General features: G+C 29.6%; 1 protein-coding gene across 8 annotated transcripts in view; it reads left to right on the top strand.

Moving 5' to 3' along the window:
- Nucleotides 1–22,681, top strand: part of LOC130901637 (poly(rC)-binding protein 3) — a 58,460-nt gene extending 35,779 nt beyond the window's left edge. For 4 of the 8 annotated variants that reach the window (XM_057813147.1, XM_057813150.1, XM_057813149.1 and 1 more), the window contains exon 9: nt 8,608–22,681. In XM_057813147.1, the coding sequence (XP_057669130.1) occupies nt 8,608–8,692 (85 nt within the window). In that variant the 3' untranslated portion in view covers nt 8,693–22,681. Of the gene's footprint in view, nt 1–2,819; nt 6,276–8,607 lie in introns of those variants that run through there. The other 4 variants (XM_057813145.1, XM_057813143.1, XM_057813144.1 and 1 more) reach the window with 1 other exon arrangement.
- The last annotated feature ends 310 nt before the right edge of the window (nt 22,682–22,991 follow it).

Genomic DNA, 22,991 nt, shown 5'->3' with positions numbered 1-22,991 from the left:
AAGCTAATGTAAACCTGACGTAATTGAAGCTAAAATAAATCTAACCTAACCCGAGCTCAAGTAAACCTTACCTAATAGAAGTTGAAGTAAACTTAAGCTAATCTAAGTTGAAGTAAACCTAACTTAATCGAAGCTAGAGTAGATGGAAAGTTGGGGAAATAGAAACTTGAACAACAATTATTTTTGACTCATTTCAAATAACAAATAATAACATTTTTATAGTACGACTACATTGAAATCAATTTTTAACGCTTTCATTCGAATCGTGCTATATAACATATATTTTTCAAAAAATATGTTTTATGCTTCGAAAACATTTTTTTGTAAAAAAATGTAAAAGATTGTGAAAATCGTCATATATATGAACTTTTAACTGCGAATAACTTTTAAACGAATTGACTTAGCGAAAAATTATACCAGACCTTTTTTTAGGCCGTTGAATTTACTACAAAAATATCTATTACTTTTTACTACACAATAATTCGTTGAAAAACAGTAAAATTCCAAAAAAAAAAAAAATTCTCGTATAGTTTAAATGGGTAATAAAAAATCACGATGCGGCATATCAAAATATTGATATTAAGAGCTAAAACTTAATCAGAATTTTTTTTTCGTCATCTTGAACGATATTTTCATAGTAGTTAAACAAAAAACTTTGTTTTGGCCCACCCTAATCATCAGACCTTGACAAGTTTGTTATTAATTTGATAGTTAAAAGTGGATAAAACAACTAGAGCTCAAATATTCTTTCAATGCTATCCTGGTGATGCTGGCTAGGATAATAGTAAGAATTTATGAAATTATTCTTCGGTTTCAAAACATAAAAATCGAGTGTACAGTTAGAAAAAATTTATTTTTTTTCTTTTATAACATCTTTATCATTACGAATTGACTCACCTATCAAACCTTCCTCGTACATATATACAGCGTGTTAATTATATATTATGGAATTAGAATTCCAGGTGATGTGTGACTTTTTTATTTATTTATTGTGGATTAAATTATTTTTCATTTAATTTTTTTAAAACCCAAAACTAATACTTTCCAAGATGAAAATCATTGGAAAATGTGCATAATTCAAAAATAAATATCAAAAATATATTATAACATGAATTTCTTTTGTATTTACTGAGGTGAGTTGAAATTATACACAGTTTATTAAAACTATGTGAAAAAAAATGTTAATTGTGATATTTTTTCTTGTTGATGTTTAGAAAATGAAAATCAGTTTTGTCATTTGATGTGTAATTTAAAAAAAAATATATAATATTAAAAACGCTCTTGGTCCGTTCTCTATCCTTCTACAGCCGAGTTCATTTGTTCCTCTTTTTACAAATAACACATCAATTGATCCAGTAAAATTCTCCTTTTTGAGAATTTTTTTTATTTTCTTGTAAATTTACAATAATATATTATCAAATAGAGTCTAATTGTTCATTACAAATATAATTTACATATTTTCAGTCTTGATTATATTAGTTGTAAGTTTACAAGATGTTTATCGATTCCCATTTGAAGTTATCCAATCGGAAGCCCTACCAATGAATGTATTTGTAGCCTAGATGACATTTATTGTGTCATTTCGATTATTCTACACAAATAAAAATGAATCCATTGGATTGGTTACATTTAAGAACTAATTCAATAATTAAAAAAAAATTTGTTACCTATAAATTATATTATATCGGTTGACTAAACTGAAATTTGTATCCCCCAAATATTTTGAAAAAATGCCAACACAGGTCATGTTTAATCTGCCAAGGGGTGATGTGTTATCGTAGTTTCCACCACCTCTTTAGAAACTTTTAAATAACAAGAAATTCAAGTAATACATCTTTTCGAAACTGTTGTTGAACAATGACTGTACTATCAAAACACTAACTTCTCAATACACACTTCATTAATAAGTTTGAAAAAAACTACAATTGTATTTAATGATGAAGTTAACAAGCATAATTGTCGTTATTGAATATAATTCGATTTATAACATTCCATCGTGATGTATATAGCTCCTAGTAGAGCAAAAGGCATCTTTCAGTGTTTCAGCATCTGTCGTAAAACGATAAAGTCATTTTGTGGATATCGTTCAACTTTATTCATAAATCCTTTCCATTTCCTTCTGTTATTCATCTATTTTTGTACCCTCTTTCCATATTAAATTAGTTTGTTCCAGTTTTTTCTCAATTATTCTTCTCCATGTTTTCACAAGTCCTCTACTATTCTTTTTCTTCTTAAGTCTCGATTTTCTGATGCCGTATGAAGTACATGATTCGGCCAATCTCTTTTGAGGTCTACCAGCTGATCTGCTGGTAAATGGTTGGTTTGAGTTCTATTAGTTTGCCTTAATGTCTTCATAAAATCTTGTAGTTAATTCTTTTAAACGCTAGTATTGAGTCACCGCGTGTTGTTCAACAAGATTCATTTTGATGTAATGTTTTGATTTATAAATGGAACCGGGAATGGAGCAAAGAGATCAATCCTTGTATAATGCTCCAAAAAATGTATAAAAGTAATTCTTTGATTTTTCATAGTCAAATTTTTCCTTTGATGTTTTAATATTTATTTTTATTTTATCGTTTATTAGTTGCGACTGTGACAAAAGCTGTTTTTAGATCTACAAAAATCTCTTTAAATCACAATTTTAACCCCATTGGTGAATTTATATAAATTTGAAAAAAAAATGAATATTAGTTAGTATCTTTTCAATTATTTTATTTAAAGGCTACAAATACAAACCCCCGTCTTAATCCAAATTAACGTTCCCATCAAACATCACTTTAGCAATAACACATCCCATATTTTCTGTTATGTTTTCCTAGCGTTGAACTGCAGAAAGCTAACCTTGAGGCCCAAAACTCCCCCAGTACCGGCCAGTCCTCTAACTCTAACACCAGTACCAGTACCAGTGCCGCCTCTCCTCTGGCTAGTGCCATCCCCATTGCGCAGTTGCTAGCCAAACCGGGCGCCCTCAATGCGTTGACAAACCTCAGCGCGTTGGGGGGGCTAACGGAGCTGCTAAGCGGGCAAGGGGCCGGCTCTCCCTCCATCCAGACTACCGGTGTCCACCGCCCCCACAAGAGCTATACGCCCCGCCTCCGATCGCCTGGTGGTGGTAACGAGGGAAGCAAGTTGAAGAATGAAAGAAATAAGTTCAATCCTTATTAGGTGGCATATTTTTGTTTGTTTTCATTTTTTCTTATAATTTTTAGTTTTGAAATAGGTGTACTAGTATTATTACGTCATTGATTTTACACGATTGCATTGGTACGATTTAATTAACAAAAAAAAAATGGAAAATGATAGGGACCAATTTATAAATGAATTATTGCGTGGATGATTTTTGGTATCTGATGAAATAATCTCGAGCTACTCTAATTAATTATTATTAGTATCAGTTTCGAAATTATATTTACTAGTCATAGTACGATTTTCGAAATTATTTAGTGTAAAATCAATGACTTTTTAATTTTTTTTTCTATTTAATATATAAGAATTAAAAATTTATTTTTCTCCTTTATATAAAATTTTTATAGTACAATTTATGTGAATCTTTATTATGAAAAAAATTCGTTTAATTATTATATCATTATTATTATAAATCAACTCGCTAGACTTGTACTATAAAAATGGAATTTTTCTGTAAAACATCAACATTGATAAACTAAGTTTCGTTTATTTTTATTTAAAACAAGTAGTCATCAAGTGTGTGTATGATTGGAATTTTTTATAAAAAAAATAGAGAAAAAAAAACGAAACTTTGGTGTACCACCACCACTACATTCAATTGGGGTTTGTTAATACAATTATTTTCTTTATAATTATTTATACATAGTTGTTAAAAGCAATAATTTTTTCTTAATTATTTTTCGATCTCTTGTGTAAATTTTTTTTAGTTTTATACATTTTCAATTTTTATTTCAATCATTTAAACTTTTGAACTATACCGAATACACCATTTATTTTTTATTGATTTAAATGTTTTTTTTTTCATTTATTATTATTATTTTTATTATACTAAGTAATTTTTATATGATGAATACTCTTCATTTGCAATGAAGGATGATTGAAAATGAGCTACATAAAGACTTTTTGGGTATATTAATGCTGAAATAGTATTTACTGTATAAAATAGTATCTGTGTAGAAAGGTTTTTCTTTTTTTTTACAGTAATCTTGGATCTTAGTAGGAAATCGTATAACTTCTAAAAATTCGAAATAGAAACCATAAAAATTCAAAATTTTCATTCATAAAATCTTCTATTTAACCTTATATGTAATAAATAAGAAATTAATTTAAATTAAAAGGGGGTCTTTTGGGAACCTAGAACATATTTATCTCACTGGATATTGGACATATACATCCCTTTGGTAGGATAAAGGGCTTTGAACAAAACTGCTAGTTACTAAAAAAGTTTATTCAAAAAATAAGTGATACCAACATTATGATAAGCATGTGTTTATTTGAAAATAATTTAAAAAATGTTCCAAACCGTCCCATATTTTTGAACGGATTATGTAGCGGTTATGAACATCACGTTTTGTTATATCTTAAACCTAATAATTAATAAAAATTGTACCTAGTTAGGTCAGTACCTGTGGTTCGAAACGTACCATCATTGACAGTTGGAATTGGTAGTTTCAGAACCAAATCAAATTAATCTACTGAAGACTTGTCACAATTCCACACCCACTTTCTCATAAAATTTACTCTGTATTCGCTTAAACCTATTTTGTCAATTATTATTGTCCTACAAAGTGCCCGATATTTTTTTTTGTTCTAAACTTGACTAATAATCAAATATATCAAAATTTATCGCATTAGAGAGTAGATCATCTTTTTTCATAGCCTAAAAATGTTACTAGAATCACTATAAGGTATTTCCTTTTCTCTTTCAGAGGTTTCGCATCTTTTCTTGGTCTTATTCTTTGTTTTTGGACCTTCTTTTGATATTGGATTCAATTTTCGCTTTATTTTTCTCTTTTCAGCCAGTTTTTTTCTACATCTAAACCTTTTATCATTCTACCCAAAATTTCTTCCTCTTTTATTTTTTTTTTCGATGTCTCAGTCAAAACTGTCGATTTAAAATTAGTAAATTTTTATTAAAGTCTTGAATTGAAATAGTCTGACTTCTCCAGGAGACACAAAAGAAGAAGATTAACAACGTCTAGTAAATCGTCAAGTTTTGTTAAAAATCCAGTTGAGGTAGCAACGGTTACAGGCCATATTCGTGGCTTCCGAAAGCCTCATGAGCAAATCTAACTCGACCCGGAAGATCTACGGATGATCTGCACCCTGGATTGTACAACAGCCAGTCATTAATTACAACAATGGTACTTCTCCCTTCATCTATCTTGGTTGTAATCTAGTTCCAACGAGTTTAATCTGTTCATTTTGTGGACACTAAACTCACCAACTATTCCTTTATAATTAGCTGTTCCCTAGGGAATCTGCTTTTCCTCATTGGAATCCTACTGGTGATAATTTTGTTTAGTTTGCGAATAAAATGGGAGATTTTTTTAGAAGTTATACAATAATAAACCGCTTTTAGTTAATTAAATAGTTTGCCGATTATTTATAACAATAACAATTAATTAAAGACTTTATGTAGACGTTTCGTTTTATAGTTGGATCGATAAACTTAGCTACTTTATTACTTTATAATTTAATCGTTAGGTGTTGAGAATAGTATACTATATATACAACAATCACATTTGTTTCATTTACATTATTCTTCTTTTTTTTTTTTTTTTTGGAAAATGTACGTGATGTAATAAGATTATTTTTACCGACGACACGCCAAGAAACTGCTTGAAAAATCACTACCAATAGCTCAGAAAATTAAAAATGGAGAATTAAACAGGTCATTGCGCCACATCAGCTCAAGACATGTACATAAATTTTACAGAAAACTATAATAAAATCGAAATAATGATAAAAAATATATCCATTCACTTTTACCGTGAATAAATTCCTAAAAATAATATATAATATCTTTTTAATAATCAAATAGGGACCCAATAATAACCGGAATAGCATTTCTTCAGCGAGATGTTAGATAGCGCAACTAATTACCTGTTCAGTGATAACGACGTGGCTTATTCTAATCGACTTTTTGGTAGCGTTACTTGTTCCTGTTTCGTTTTTTCTTTTGATCCCAACTTTAAGTGAAAAACTCAAGTATATGAGGGGTTCGCAAAACTTAACAATAAATGTCGAAGATAACGTCGAGATCTTATACTGTCGATTACAGATAATTTTAATGGAAGATTTCAAAATGGAAACATCAGAAAGAAGATCGCGCTTTGGAAGAACAGCTGATCCGAAGTTTTGTCAAAAGTCTTTACTGGTGATAAGTCATGATGGTGTAGATGATCCAGAATCAACGCAACAGAGAAGTTCATGAAAGGCAAGACCCTAGTTCAACATTTCTTGTGTATGAGATTATCAAGAATGACAGGCAATTTGTCACCCGGACGGTTTTACGGTCTCCATTAAACCAAAAGGAGCTGAGTATATACATAAAATGGTAGACTTCCTAATGGTGGACCCCTCTTTACTTCGTCATGGTTCGACAGTTTTCTCGGCTTCAGATGTCTGGTCTAATTCCTCAACTAGGTGTATCTTGTTTAGCCAATCCTTGGTAGATTTTCAAGACCCTGATACCAGAATCGAATCAACAGTTAAGTCCATGGAAGATATCATCATCGATCTATCTTAATCTAAACCCTTAGTGTTAAAATGGATCCTCAGCTCTTTCAATATTTTCCTGGTGGATGATTTCTTATATCTTTGAAAAATTCTCGATTGATCTTGAGGATCTTGATAACAGAATTCAAGAAAGTACCATCATCGACCATTTTTAGTGTCTTCTTGATGAATCAGCAATTATCTTGGATGTCTGGTGTAAACCATCAGCTAGAATGGATCCTCAGCTCTTTCAATATTTTCCTGGTGAATAATTTCTTATGTCTTTGACCAAATTCTCGATTGATCTTAAAGATCTTGATAGCAGAATCCAAGAAAGTACCATCATCGACCCATCTTTAGGGTCTTCTTCTTGATTCAGCAGTTATCTTTGATGTCTGGTGTAAACCCTCAGATTTTATTAAAAAATTTTTTTTGTCGAAAACTTCTAGGACCACCTTGTTAATATAAAATTGGTAATAAACAAATCTAATTGAGGAAAATTCTACCAAATGTCCTATTTTAAACACCTAGTTTCTATTTGACAATCGTATAAGTGAGTTTTTCTGAAAATGCGACTATAAAGATAAAGAAAGTGCTTTTCCATGAATCTCACACTTAGATAATCCCCATGGTCAAAAATTACACTTCGAATTGATTGACCACCCACTGTATTCACTAGATTTGGTTCCCAGAAACTCTTGTTTAATAACTTTAAAATTTTATTCGCAGTAAAGAGATTTTCATTCAACAAGTTTGTCAACGTCTATTTTGAGAAAAAACTTGGAATATTATTTTTAAGAATTAAAATGCTTAAAGCAGCATTGTAAAAAGTGTATAGACTTAAAAATGTTGGAAAGTAAAGAAAAATTGTTTGTTAAATCGAAAACTTTTCATATACACCTCATTCATAAAGGTATTTGAATGTATAGAAATTGCAATTGAGCAAAATATATTTTTAGATGGTTAAATATTGTTTGTAAAATTTTTATACAACATATAAGGTGTGTTGAGTGGAACGTTTCAATAAAATATAATTTTTAGTATAAAAGTTTTGAATTTGCAGATGGAAGTCTCGTAAATCTAATTAAAAAACTTCCACATATTTTAGGAATTTTTTTATTGGTGAGTATTCCTAAAATCAACTGTAAAAATTGAAGTTTTTTGTTGCTGAATCGTTTTGATTTCTGATTGAAAATTAATTTTTTAAACATGACATTTCAAAATATAGATCGAAATAGACGAAATTTTATACGTGGTTTAGTAATTATATAGATTAGGTTGCACCTTTCCGATATTAGGGCGCAGAAACCATCCCTTCGGGTACTTTTTTCATTTGAAAAATCAAATAATTCTATTAATTTTCAGTGATTGTAATTCTAATTAATCGTTGAAAGAAATAAAAGAGGGACAGAATAGGACACTGTAAAAAATTGGTCTAAATATAAATGAACAACCCCCCGGCTCGTTTCACCCCTCTTAACCATCAATTTTTATTTTTTATAAAACCATAGACAACAGTGGTTGAATTTGATTCAATGATTACTTAAAAATTGATGGTTGAAAGAGGTTAGGGGGTTGAGGGTGGTTTTACAACTAACTAAAAAAGACCAATTTGTCACACTATCCTATTCTGTCTTCCAACGATTAATTTAAATATTACACTTATTTGATGCTTTAAACGAAAAAAAGTATCTGAAGGGATGGTTTCCGCCCCCTAAATATATATTCTTGTTCAGCGTAATTTTGACTAACATACTAAAATTTCAACGAAATCGGTGGGTTGTAATATAATCTAGATAATTGGCCGTAGTTTAAATATTAATTTTCAATTAGAGGACGATTTAGTAACATATTGAAGGGGTCTGAGGAATTGAAGAAATTTATTTATTTGGTCACTAATATATCGAATTTTTTCAACAGGATATCCATGGAAACAGCTGGTCTTCCTCTACCCGGTTACCATTACATCGCTCCAAATCACATCGTAAAAGCTCCGATTCATTGAAGAAATTAATTTAGGCAAATCTCGAATCCAGTTGGTGTGTTAATTTATCGAAATTGACGTCGTTTGATCTGTGAAATTATACTGTTTGACAATATATGTCGTTTATAAAAACCACAAGATTGGTACTGGGAACAAAACCAAAGATTTTTATTTAATATTTAGATAAATTCACAACTTATCATTTTTTATTATTCGTTAAGTATTTTCTATTATAGTTAGTTCCATTTTTCGCTAAATCATGAAAAAACTGATATTTTTACAAACAGTTAAATTGTTGCAGATATATCAATGTTTAGTAGTTAGCATATTTGTTTATTGTCCTGTTCGAATAATTAATCGCCGATTATTTATTGAATTCCCGTTGAGATTTTTCTTTTCATTCGTTAACTGTTACAGAACTGTCCAATTTTTTGTATCCCAGCGCCGTGTTTTTTTAGTAAATTAGTAGACTTGATATTGTCTCTTAATACACTGCTCTCTAAAATCAACGTGTAATTTTGTCTTCTTATTTCAATAGGACCATCATTTTTTCTTAGATTCATTTTACTTCCTTTACACATTGTTTACACTACATTAACACTCATAAATACACTGACACTGACACGCGTTTCGATAACCAATTTATCGTCTTCAGAGACTGAAGGTAAACTCTTAACTTCCAGTCTCTGAAGATGATAACTTGGTTATCGAAACGCACTTCAGACAGTGTAATTGTGAGTGTTGATGTAGTGTTAGTGTAGACAGTGTGTTCAGCTCTGCATTAGCTTAATCTTTTTTTTTTTAATAAAATACAAAACGTTGGTATCTACTCGATTTTCTTCTTTTTCGTAGTATTTATTCTCTTCTGAGCTCTTCTTCTGACGATGATCTCCATCTCTTTTGACATCGGTTGCCTTTATTGTTCATTGTTGAATATTTTTTTAACGGTATGTCTCAATACGTTGGTGTCTACTTGATATTCTTCTTTTTCGCTCAATAGGATCCTGTTCTGTTTAATTTCGAATATCTATCCTCTCCTTGAGCTCTTATTGAGACGATGTCTAGTATTCTCCATCTATTTGATTTCTATTTTTTTGTCAATGTGGTTTCTGGGATTCTTTCGATATGATCTCTCCAATTTTTTAATTCATCTTTCAAGTATTGTTTACTTTCTTTTCCTTCCTATCCTGCGCTGCTTGTATTCTAATCTTCAATTTCTTCGCTAAATATTTTTTTATGAATATTTCTAACAATATGTTGGCCAACAGTATCATATTGGACAGCTCTAAACTAGACAATTGCCCTATTTTCTACCAAAAAAGTTGTTTTCAAAAAAAAATGATATAATCTCAACTACTATTCAAAACTTCCTAAAAAAATTCAATAAAAATGTGATATTAAAAAAGAAATCAATTAAATCACATTTGAGTATCGTTTTTATTAATTTTTCATTGTGGCTCTGTAATTTTTTTAATATTATCCCCTTAGAAGAAATGAGTGGAAAAAAGATTTTTTTCTTTAACATTAGTTTTTACTTGTTTTTGTTTTTAAACTAATTTTTTATTGAAAAAGACCTAAAATCTTCAAGATTTATCAAGAAAAACGAATAAAAAAAGTAAGAAGTGAAGAAACATGATTTTTTCGAACTCCCTCGTAATTTGTAGGGTAGGGTGATTTTTTTTCGGTGTCCAATCAAAATATTAAAATACATATAGAAAAAAGAATCTCGCCAAGTTTGAGCTCTTAATATCAATTTTAAGTATTTAAAATTTAAATATAATTTTTTTTTCAAATTTCTAATACTTTTTACAATAATACAAATTCCCCTTATGAGGAAATTTATGCTCTTCGAAATCGCTTTAGAGTTTTTTTCGTAACTTACACTGGTCCACCAATAGGTTCGTTAAAGCATAGTTTTTGGAAATTTTTTTCTCCGATCCAGTGAGAGTTACACAAAAAACTCTAAAGCGATTTCAAAGAGCAAAAAATTTCCCACAAGGGAATTTTGGGTTATTGTTAAAAGTATTAGAAATTTTTACCATTATGCCATTTAAAAAAAACTTTTGTTTTCAAATTTCTAATACTTCTCACTTTTTACAATAATACAAATCCACCTTATGGGGAAGTCTAAAACGATTTCGAGGAGCATAAACTTCTCCATAAGGGGGATTTGTATTAATGTAAAAAGTGTTAGAAATTTCAAAAAAAAATTTTTTAAATGTCAAGTACTTTAAATTTATATTAAGAGCTGAAACTTGATGAGGGGGGTTCGAAAAAATCATTTTCTTGATAAATCTTAAAGTTTTTGGTTTTTTTGATGATGATTCACCTTATTGTAGGTACATAGTTTTACTTATTTTATTTCAATTTATTAGATTTACATGTTTATTTCCAGATCCATTTTGGTTTTTATTTAAAAATTGTTTTAATAAAAAATACAAACATTTTAAATTATTATTAAATAAGGTTTCAGCAATAATCTAAATTATATTGTGATACAAAAAATATATAATAAAAAAATATATAAACAGGACAATAAGTAAATGTTATTATTGTTTTATATGTATCGTGTTTCAAATAAGGAATAGAGTCGTCATTTTATATCAACTCAAATATGCTCTTAGGAATCTGCAATAATAAAAAAAAATGGTATACCAACGCGGTAACCTTTTGAAAAATCAACCCATTTCATTGAATTTTTTTATAATAAAAAAAAATGTCTTCGTCCTCTTCGATGGTGGGATATTCTAAACGGACAGAAAGGGATCAAATTCTTTATTAAAATATTTTGATTAAAAATTCATACTGTAAGGTAATCTTGACTGACCCCTAGTAATTTCCTCGAGTCTCTTCATGCTAACATTGCTAAGTGTCAATTTTTCAAGCGCTTCATATGACAAATTGCTGACACATCCCAACAATAGCTCGAATTACTAAACTTCAAGGTTGGCGGTAGCCCTACTACATTCTGGTCTTAACATTTATGGTGGTTTCTTTTTCACCTCATTCCATATAACGCACCCTTAGCTAGTCGATTTGATTTTTAAATAAACAAACTTTCCCTAGTCTAGCCACGCATGTGTGCTGAAAATTCCTCTGTCGCATAATAAAATAATCCACATACTAAAGGACTCTTGTAATTTCTGATTTTATTTGGCCTGAAAGTAAAGATTAAGAAGAAGATTAAAAATATACCAAATCAAAAATTTCTATTCTGGCAACAGAAAAGAGCTTGTCAATTGTCAAAATCTACATTGATGTCTACACTTTTTCCAATGATGCTCAAACCTTTCCAACTAATAGTTGCCGTCTTTTTCACAACGTCCTCGTTTTATGAAAATTTCACTCTTGCAAGTTGAATGCTAGGGTTAGGAAATAGAAAAAAGTCGCCAGTGGCCAAATCTGGTGATTACGGTGGTTAAACCACCAATTCGAAATACAATTCGTGTATATTAACCAAGATGTGTGAGAAAGTGCTTTACTTGATGGAAAAGCACTTTCTTTTTCTTGAATTATTTGGTCGTTTTTCGTAATTGTTCTTAGTACCTTATCAATCAGTGATTCGTAAAAATCTTTTATTTATAAGTGCTAACATTTTCAGGTTTTCGTATTCGAAAATAAAACAAACTATCCTTGCTCAACAAGCTTACATACTTTGGTCATTTTATGAAATGAGTTAGTATAATATTCGTCATTTTGGCAGATTTCATTGACTTCATCGTAAGAAACCCATTGTTTTAACTGATGTTTCGTCTCTGTTGCATTGTGGTGGATACAATCAAATATTTGTAGATACCTCAACCACATCTTTCGTGCTTGTACTGTCACAATTGAGGTTATTAAACCACTGTTTCACCTTAACTTACCAGAGCTTTCATATTATTTATAATGGTCTGAGTGATGTTTTTTCTTCTAAAAAATAATTATTGGAAAGCTTTCGAAATCATTTTTTTTTCTATTTTCTTCTCGAAACAACATAATCTACTATTAATGGATGCCAAACCTAACCTAACCTAACGAACTAAGTGACTGGCTCAAATTTTGACAGATGTCAAATGATGGATGTTTGTTGACAGGAGTCAATTTTTTAGTTAAGAGCGGGATATTCAAAAATTCTCAATTATTGACCAGCTCTTTTAGCTAATTACATATTTACATTTAAAAATTGAACTTTTTTGTCGATTATTTTGATGATATTTTTTCTGAAAACTTTTTAGTTACATTCTAATATTAATGTTAGGATTAATTTTAAAAAATTCCTATGAGCATATATCGATTAGTGACGACTAATAAATATTGTTTGTTACATATGAACTGTGGAGTGATATGGGCACTTTCTGATTGTGAATTATTAAATTAGATAAGTAAATTAGGCTGTGGTACATAGTATTTGTTAATTAGTGTATCTTCCAAAGGATTGTATATGTGCCAAAATATTCTAACCTATTGCTCATCTTAGAATACATAATTAGTTGCATATCAACGTTTTCGTATCAATAAGTTTAAATTTTTTCACAAAAAAAACGTTTTTCGACTTGTTTTATATAAAATCACAATTTCTCACTAGAAAAATGTTTTTTTTTCTCAAGTTTTTGGTTCTGATAACCTCAAAATTAAAACTGTTAAAATTATTCGTCAAAGATTTTTTTTGGTTTTAGTTAATTCTAAAATAGTAAACTCGCAAAATTAGTGTCAAAAACGAAAAATGCTCATTTCACTCGTTTATTAATATGAAATCGATGCAATATTTTCACATTTAAAATATACTCGTATATGTAAATAGAGCGGTAGTTTTTCTGTGATCACTTTACCGCAGTTTGCACTAACGTAAAATATGTTATTAATTATTTCGTTGTGGTTATTAGTGTGAATAGATGTAGAGATTGTGAAAAATGTTCTAAACAAAAAAATTGATAATAAATCCTGCGAAATTTACTTACTCATCGAGTTGGGAAAAAAATAATTTCGGTTTCTCTTCTCACGTTTTTATAATTTAAACGACCTTTAAATAAAAAAGAGATTCTTTGTGTATTATTGGGTGGGATGAGGAAGTTTTTACAGAAACTTTCATTGTAGTTAGCCCTGATATAGGAGTAGCTCCTCTGCAAGGTTGTGGTGGTAGGTTAGACTCTAAGAAGAAGAAGCTCCAGACTAAAAAACAAACGGTTCATTCCAAGTTTAGGACAATGAAATCTTTTTTCCATGGGAACGATAAATTTTATTCCTGCAGAAGTAATACGGTGATTAAAAAACAAAACATATTTGCTGTACCAAACAAAAATTTCATCGTCAAAAAAATTATTGTCGTAACATTATAATTGTTATAATATGGAGTTTTAGAAACTCGTCTTCAGTCCTTTTGATTTGGAACATTCAATTGGCATTTGATATGAATTATGTCATAACCCATACAAAGATGCTGAGGGCACATACCCTGTGCTTGATTTCTCTGAACCAGCTTTTCTAGAAATACTTGCTTTTGAGGTAACAACACATCTTTTATTGTCATTATCTTTATTCTCCTGTACTTCGTAGCCTCCACAAGCTCTATCAGTATGTCTACTTTGGTATTTTGAAGTATTTCATCAACTTTTTAAATATTTTGTGCCAACACAAAAAAAAACTATGTTCGATGAGTCTGCTCTGTAGCTATAAAAAGTAACCTCCTAGAATCTCCATTTTAAAATCAGAGTAATTTTTGATTGAGTGAACTAATGACGTTACTTTGTACTTTAAATCCTATAGGATGGCTTTACTTAACTTTATGGTCATCTATTATGGAGAACCGAAATTATTTTTTCCCCAATCTATCTATCTATCAATCTGGTTTGAAAATTTGCTCAGAACCAAACATTTCATAATAATCGTTAAATATATATAGTATTAATGTGTCTAGTAAAAATAAATTTAATACTAGATTATTTAGACATAATATACGATGATGACCATTATTATTATGACACACAAATTATTTGTGGTTGATTTCAAGATATTTATTGTTACTTAACAAGTTTAATTGATCCAAAGAAACATTCCTCGATGATAAATCACTCGAAAAACTCATATTTCTTGAAAATAAATTCAAAATTTCTATTGTATACATTCGAATGATTTTTATACAGAGTGTACAAATAATTAATGCTAAGGAAGAGACTAGCTAAAACAAAAATATTTAGAAGTCACCATTTTGGAGCTACATGTCTCTAAAAAAGTGCTGAAAGTTTTTTCTGTTTGTTTCGTGCGTCTTTCTCTTTCATAGAATTAACTCAAATCGTGTTTCTTTTAATGTAGATTTCACCTTACGAAACAAAATTTGAGGAATACGGTGGATGTATGGTGATTAATTGAAGGGTCGCCATGTGTTGAGATAAGCCCGAGAACTTGATAAAACCATGTCTTCAAATCACTGGTATATTGTCAACTACACATTCAATAATTCTATGTTTATTTACCTCTGTCGGTGTCTATTTTGCTGATTCATATACATGAACGTTATATAGATACAAGGTTATTATATTATATTGTTAAATTGTAATGGTACGTGTGTTTTGAGTCGAAATGCACGTACATTGATTTATTGTGATCTATAGTTAACGTACTTTGTTTATCAACAATGACAGATAGTCCAGCACTGGGATTCTGAAATTAGGTATAAACCTCTTTTCAAACCATGCGGGATAAGCCAGCGTATTGTCTGGGTGGAGAACTTTCCAAATTTGGGGTTAATTTTTCTTTATTCTTCCAGCAAAAACGTGATTTTAGTAATTAATTAATTTATTCCTTCCAATGTATGGCGTTCAAAGTATCTCAAAATAAACAATTTTATGGGCTTGTTCTGAAATGTCAAAATTTTAGGCACTAATTTCGCCCACACGATTTGTATACTGGAATTATCATCTAAAATTCGCCGTTAGATTGTTAGATATTATTTAGACATGTTTGGCTTTAATTTTTGGACACTCTGTATATATTGTCTAACTTAACTAGCTTAACAGCTATATAACTATATATAAAGTGTTTAATTCTATTTATTTGATTTGATTCTTGTAATCAACTACAATTTTTGAAAATAATTGAAGTGTATTTACAAAAAGACGTAGAAATATTTTTTTTTAATTTATTATTGCTTAGTTTGTAATTTCATATGTTAATAGTATTAATGATATTGTATTCTAGTCCTACAACCTACGGTTTGACATAGAAAAAAAACTAGTCATATTTTTTGTTTGGAATGTATTCTAAAGATGGTACCGAATAGTGGGTACCGTCTTATTGTAAAATTAATATTTTTGGTATAATCTAGGTCACTAGTTTTTTAATTGTAAATTTACGTACTAACAATACAAATTTCATTCTTATAATGTGCAATAAAAAAAATTGCTCAGATTTATAAAAATTTTAAGTGACCTACTCGAATAAACATTTTATTTATGAACGTTTGACTATAATGAGGACAATCTGTTGTTATTTTTTTATGTTGATAAATTTAATATAGATATTTATGAAAAACAATGTGTGCCAATGGAAATTTGATAGAAGGACCTTAGCCAGCAAACCGACGTACAAAATTTAAATTATTTTATCGATTTTTGAGATAACGTTAAAATCATATATTTTGAATGCGATCTATAAGATTTTTTACAGATTAGTAAAACTCAGTTTTCTTTCAAAATTTCCATCAACAACAACAAAAAATTATACTTGTTTATTCAAACACTCTTTTTTTATAATTTACTTAAAATATTTCAATTAGAAAATTTCATACTATCCTATTATTTTCTAATTATTGTTATTAGTTTATAAAATATCGAAAAAATATTTTTTAGTTCCTTAGAATTGCTTAATAATGACTGTAGTGCCAATGTAGTTCGATTCCGAAGACTTGTACTAGGTGTTTGTTGAATTTCATTCAACAAATAATGTTTTTCTGATGCAAGGCGTCGATTTTGTGAAAAATTGTGGAGCAGGAAAACATTTAGATGATTTTCTTTTTTATTAAAAATATTAAAAATTAATTATACATATAAACCTGTTTCAGATTTATATTCCATTTTGATATTAATATATTAATGAAGTTGAACATATCTTAAAAAATCTAATCGAAGGATTAGAATTATGCTTAATGAATTTGTCACTAGGTGGTTTGTAAGCACAATGCTATTAACGCGAGGGGGTATCTAGTGGCAAAAAATCGATTTTTCACTGTTGCCAGCTTTCGATATCTGTAAATTTGCTTTTTATAAGATACATTTACACTCCATCAAATTTACCTTTACCTTGACATCATGTCTTGCAAAAACACTACCTGACGTAGAAAGTGACTATTGTCATATATATCAAATTGACTTTATTTTCACAGTAACAAAAATTTGGAGAATTACAAAACCAAAAATCACTACAATCTACGATTTTTTTGTTTTACCCTGTATTATCTACAATGCTGCTAAATTTCCTTACATTATACTCAATTTTCCTGTTACACGGTTTCTTATTCACCATTACATATATCAAAAATATATTTTTCGAAATACACATCAAGAAATTTCTCTATTTAAAACTGAGGTAACTTTTGGTACATACTCGTATTAAAAATTCTTCTTGCTTATTCATTATCATCCATTGTCCATATATACTGAACACATTGCTTACTACAATTACACCAACACACATAAACGCACTACCTGGTCCTTCGAGCCTTTCATAAAACGCTGGTTCATATCCGGCTCGAAGGACCAGAGATTTTAATTCTGTGTGTTACGTGCTTGAATCAATTTTGTCGCGTTCTAGTTTCTCTAAATTTCTGATTTAACTGTTGTAAGTCAAAAACATTTCAATTAAAGATCTCTAACTTCAGTAATAAATATTTTTGTTTATTATTAGTGACGTCAAGGTAAAGATCGATTTTAAGGACTGTATATGCATCGAAAAGTAATATTTTTAAAAACTGAAGATCTTAGTAGCTATTATTTCCAAATTTTTGCGATCTAAAGTCTATTTTAATTATAAAAACATTCAACTCTCATTTTCGTTTCATGGAAACAGTTTAAATGTGAATTTTTCAAAGAAAAGTTTATTAAAATATCAATTTTTAATTTTACTTCTTGAGTTTATTCGTATGATCTGTCAAATATGACATAATTAAATAATCTCTGTTATTAAAAATTCCGTTAAAATATTAACGATATAGTCAAATATAATTTTTTTATCAAGTATAGTTTTATTTTAAACTATGACTATGGCAATTATAGTATACGGCCTTAGGATAATACAGACGTATAAGTCTAGTAAGGCAACATTGGTTCTAAAATATAAAAAATGTTATTTATTTATTGAAGAAGCACTAGTCTGAAAGCCCTTCTCGCTTTTTTAGTAATTAGTTTGTTAGCAGGGGCCTTAAATGTTTGGCTATTTAATAGTTGTCGTGTTGTGCCAGGCAATCAACGGTTAGCTTTGTCTGCAGCATCGTGCAGTACTTAAGGTGCCAAATTGTGGTAGATATTATTAATGTCGTTAAGTATAATTCCATAAATCAATAATCGAAAGTTTTTATAGATTTTTCAACAATAATATCTTACCTAATTTAAATAAACATCTCGTTTTCGACAGTGTGAAAATAATTTTTTTATTATAATTGTTTAATTGGATGCTAAAGTTTCTCGCATTCTCGAAACTTCAATGTTAAATTTATATTTTTTATAAACTTTCACCTTAAAATTTTCAAGTTTTTCAAAAATATCATCCCTCAACTTATTTCCTTTACCTTGAGCTTTGCTTTAATATCCTACTCAGATTCTTTCCATTCCCATCTGAATGTCTTGTTCTTGTAGACTTTTTCCAATTCAAATATTCGGTAGCCGTGTAATCATATAGTAAAAGGCCCAGTTACAAGGGAAAGAAGAATAACAAAAGCAATTGAACAACTTTAAATATTAGTTTTCACCAATGAGAATCAATTATCGCATTTCGAGGTTATTTCTTTGACGTTAACGAGTGTATGAATTATTTAACTAACAGTTTCAGTTTGCTATATATTTTTAGTTTTTTTTTTTATAATAAAGTAGGTTAATTTGTGTCTTTTAAACCGTATTATTAATTGATAAACGTATCGCAATAATTTTTAACTTTTTTTGAGTTAGCGCAAGAATTAACTGAGAAGTAAACGTTAGTTAAAAGTTACCGTAACAATCATTTAAATAATAGAGAGAAGGACTGTTAAAAGAGTTAAGAAATAATAAGAATAACAGAAAGCAAGCACCGAAAACACTATGGAAATTAACACTATCACGTTTTATTTTTTGACCTCGTCATATAAAACATACTGAGGTGGTATCGGAATAAAGCAGATGAACATGTCTCTAAATTGGTAACCTCTCTTTGTTATCACTTATATTAAAACAATTTGACACAGTTTTAAACCTTTATGTTTAACACGGGTCTCCTTTGGTTAGTTTAATCATGTCTTCAGATCTGAAATCCCTGTTGGGGTTGTTCGAGCAATGTGCTGAAACTCTTACTTTAACAAAATCCATGCAGCCAAGAAAGAAACGAGAGATGCTAGGTTCATCTCTGAGGAACCAAAAGAATTATTGAATGGAGAACAGAGAAGTAGAAGATGCCCAGCGACACTCTGGTTTAAGGATATTGAGAGTAGGATTCCCAGTTGGATGACACTAGACGCGACTGACCGTTTGATGATGGTGGTTTAGGTGACCCGCTTTGGTCACAATATTGAGCTTCATTGACGAAATTTCTAATAAACACTTTGTCACAATGAAGATACAATTTGACCTACACAAAACAGGGATCAATTTGAATAAAGAATTATTATCCTTCACAGTTTTGATTCAGAGGGAGATTCTAAAAAAAATTGATTCCTGATGGTCGATTGGATCCGTCAGACAAAAAATGATTGAAGACTGAATTAATTTTGGCCAAATGGTGGTGGAGCTAGAGTTAGACAGTAAGATACAACGTGGATAAAGGTTTATGACGTGTATAAATGATACCGATGAGTTGTTCGACTTTCGTTAGCTACAGGGATGTCGATTGATCAGTTAGAAGGAATCCAAAATATATGTTCCAAGGAGCATAATGACGATCAACTTATTGTTTCCAATAGTTTTATAGGACGGGGTAGAAGATATGAAAATACCTCAGATTTTTAAATAAAAATGAAAACTAAACAATTATTACTACGTTCATAACCTAGAAAGGCGATGAGTACTTTGTGGTTAGTTGATTCGCATTGGTTTTTAGATAGTTTAGATCAACTTTTTTATATTGTATAGTTTAAATTAAAAATTATTTTTCTGTGATATTAAAAGTTGTGATAGTTTTATTTAAAACATCAAATTGAAATTGATGTTTTGGGCTCCTATTATTAATTTATGGAATTATTGACCAAATAATATATTATGTACATAATAAATATATTAAAATTTTTGTAAGTAGATATAAATGTGACTGATTTAAAACAACTATTTTTGCAAGATCATATCTATTGATGCCGAAATTAATATATTTCGGCACCCTGAGTAAATATATATATTAAAAACACAATCAGCTAAAGGTTAGGATCATTTAGAAGCCTTTATTAAATACAGGGTCTTTATCAATTAAGAATATGTAGTTTAAACAGAATTTAGTCCAAATCGGACGTAAAATAAAATGTGTCACGGATTTCTTCATATACTAAATATAAAAATTCCATATCATAAATATATCTAATAGAACTGGTTTTTTTAAAAAATCCAATTTAGTTTTTCTTAGTTGTAAATTCGATATTCAATTTTGCTCAATCAATACCGTGTCTGATTAATTCGGAAATTACTATCGAATTTATAACTTATTTAATATAATGAATAACAATAATTTAGATAATCATAAAATCCCTGATTCTACTTATATGCAACAAAAATGATTGTTTTCTTTTGATTTTTCAAAAAGTAGCACAACAAATTACTTCCGATCGCATGTCAGTGCCCAAAAAAGTTTATTTATACCATATATTAAAATAATTCCGAGATATGTATTGGGACACAGATGGGATAAGGAATTTTGACCATATATACCTTCGTTGTCAACATTTAGGTTGACTTTCTAATGAGCTCAAAGTCAATGTACATGATCGATCGTCTTCTTTTTCTTCTTCTTCATCGTACGTTAGGACTTAGTCCTATGTTTGCATCAATTGTTGCCCAGCTGCAGCTGAGTTATGTTCGCTCCTAGATATTTGTTTGACATCACTTGTTCTACAATCTGATCGTATATTTCGAGTTTACATCTTCTCGGTTCTCTAGATACTGTAAAAGATTTGGTTTTCTTCAGTGATATTTGCATGTTGAAAGCTTTCGCTATTTGTTCAAACTTATACAGTAGCCTTGTTCAGATATTCCCAAAACAGTATGGATCTTATAACCATGGAGCTTAGAGCCTTAACGGATAAGATGATAATCTCCTCATCATTCTTGGACAAATATTTCTGCTTGACAAGTACTTGGTGTGGTGCCAAAGGATTGTACTTCAAAATGTTTGTATTTCATTATATTTAATTGGAAAAAATTAGCCTCAATATTGCTCAGTTTTATTTTTTCAAGTGATTAGTGTTGACAACGCTGTGGTTTAAAAGCGAAAAAGGAACGCGAGCCCTTACCAAGATCTCAGTCTTCCAGGATAGTTAACAATAGCCTCGTGGTTGTTCTTTTTGCGATGGGTAATCAAATTAATTATTGAAGGTAAAATCTACGGCATCGAGAATCTTAGTATGAGGTCCTGATCGAGGATCCATTTCGTCCATGCCTATTAAGGCTACTACCTATAGCAGCAATAACTTCTTTGGATGACTATTTGTCCAAAAAATAGGTTATATTATATGATATTAATTTTTGGACTAAATATAGTGATAAAATCACTTAAATCTCGATCACTTTAATAATCAAATCAACTAATATTAAAGGTTTTATACATGAGTGGCATTGAATTATTTCAATTCATTAGAAGACGTTATAAGAACTTATTAAAATTAGAAAAATATATTATATTGATTTTTAATTAAAATTGACAATAATTATACACATTCTTCTCATTTTAAACCTTATTTATTGGATTAGATGACATAAAAAACCGTTTTTTATATTTTACTTACAATATTTTGTGTTTTGTTGACTTATATTTCTTTTTTAGGGCACTGGCAATAAAATTAACCTCGCTGCATATACTTTTGAAAAATCCTCTTGAGTAAAATTCATTTAATCGATTAGATTGTGTTAAAATAAACGCATTGTTAGTTTACGTATCTATGTATGATGTTTCTAGTGCTTTTCGCTTCAAGATCACAACACGACTGTAATATTTAGTCTAGGTGCACGCTATTTTCAATCCTAGATATTTTATCATATCTTTCCACATATCTTACACAATTAAAGTGTATTTTTTTAATAAGGTATGGGAATAGGAAGTCCTCTTGGTCATACATAATCAGTGGATCGATGGTAGTGACCCCATATTGTTGTTTCTTTCCTAAATATCCTGAAGAGCCCGTTGACATAACTTATTTTCTTCAAGTTATATAAAGTATAACAAATTCGTCACCAGTACCTAAAATTTGGCGTCAGATTCTTAACGTGGTATGTGTTACATACTTACGTAAAACACTACCAGGGTATTAGGAAAGTTATCTCTTCATAATTGTATTTGGTAATGTTTTTATAGAAGATAAAACTGTTAACCACCTGGACTGTTAAAACGAATATAATATCACTTCTCATACCTTAATCTTGCTCAATATTTTTTTCTAAGAAACGTATTTTCAATGTTAGTAAGCATGCAAATATATATGTGGTGTATTTAAGTGTTTTTCAAGAAAGAAAATATTGAGAAAGACTTGCAAAGATCAAGAAAAGACATTTATGTTGCACATATCATATATTGTTTCTATTTGCAAAATGTTAGCATCTCAGTAACTTAAAATTGTTTTGTTTGTTTTGGTTAATAAAGTGTGATGATATTAAAGTGTTTTTTTTCAACTACAAAAAATCCCACGTCTACCACCATGGTGGTTCAAAACAAATTCTATACATTTTTCAATTATTATTATACAAAAAAAAAACTTAATATTTGATGTATATCCCATCTTAGTCTACGGTTTTAACTCAACGTTGAGACCACTGCATTTACAACATCATTTGGATTCAAATTTTTTCCCACGCAAAAATTCCGCTATGTATCGGATAGTACAATATCCGTACTAAATGCTCAATACCACCAAGCTCTTTGATCCTATTTCGCGTAACTTTCGCAGTAAGTCGTTTAGCATTGTATT

This window comes from Diorhabda carinulata, chromosome X (genome assembly GCF_026250575.1).
Source record: "Diorhabda carinulata isolate Delta chromosome X, icDioCari1.1, whole genome shotgun sequence".
NCBI lineage: Eukaryota > Metazoa > Arthropoda > Insecta > Coleoptera > Chrysomelidae > Diorhabda > Diorhabda carinulata.
This window is presented reverse-complemented; position numbering and strand designations above follow the sequence as displayed.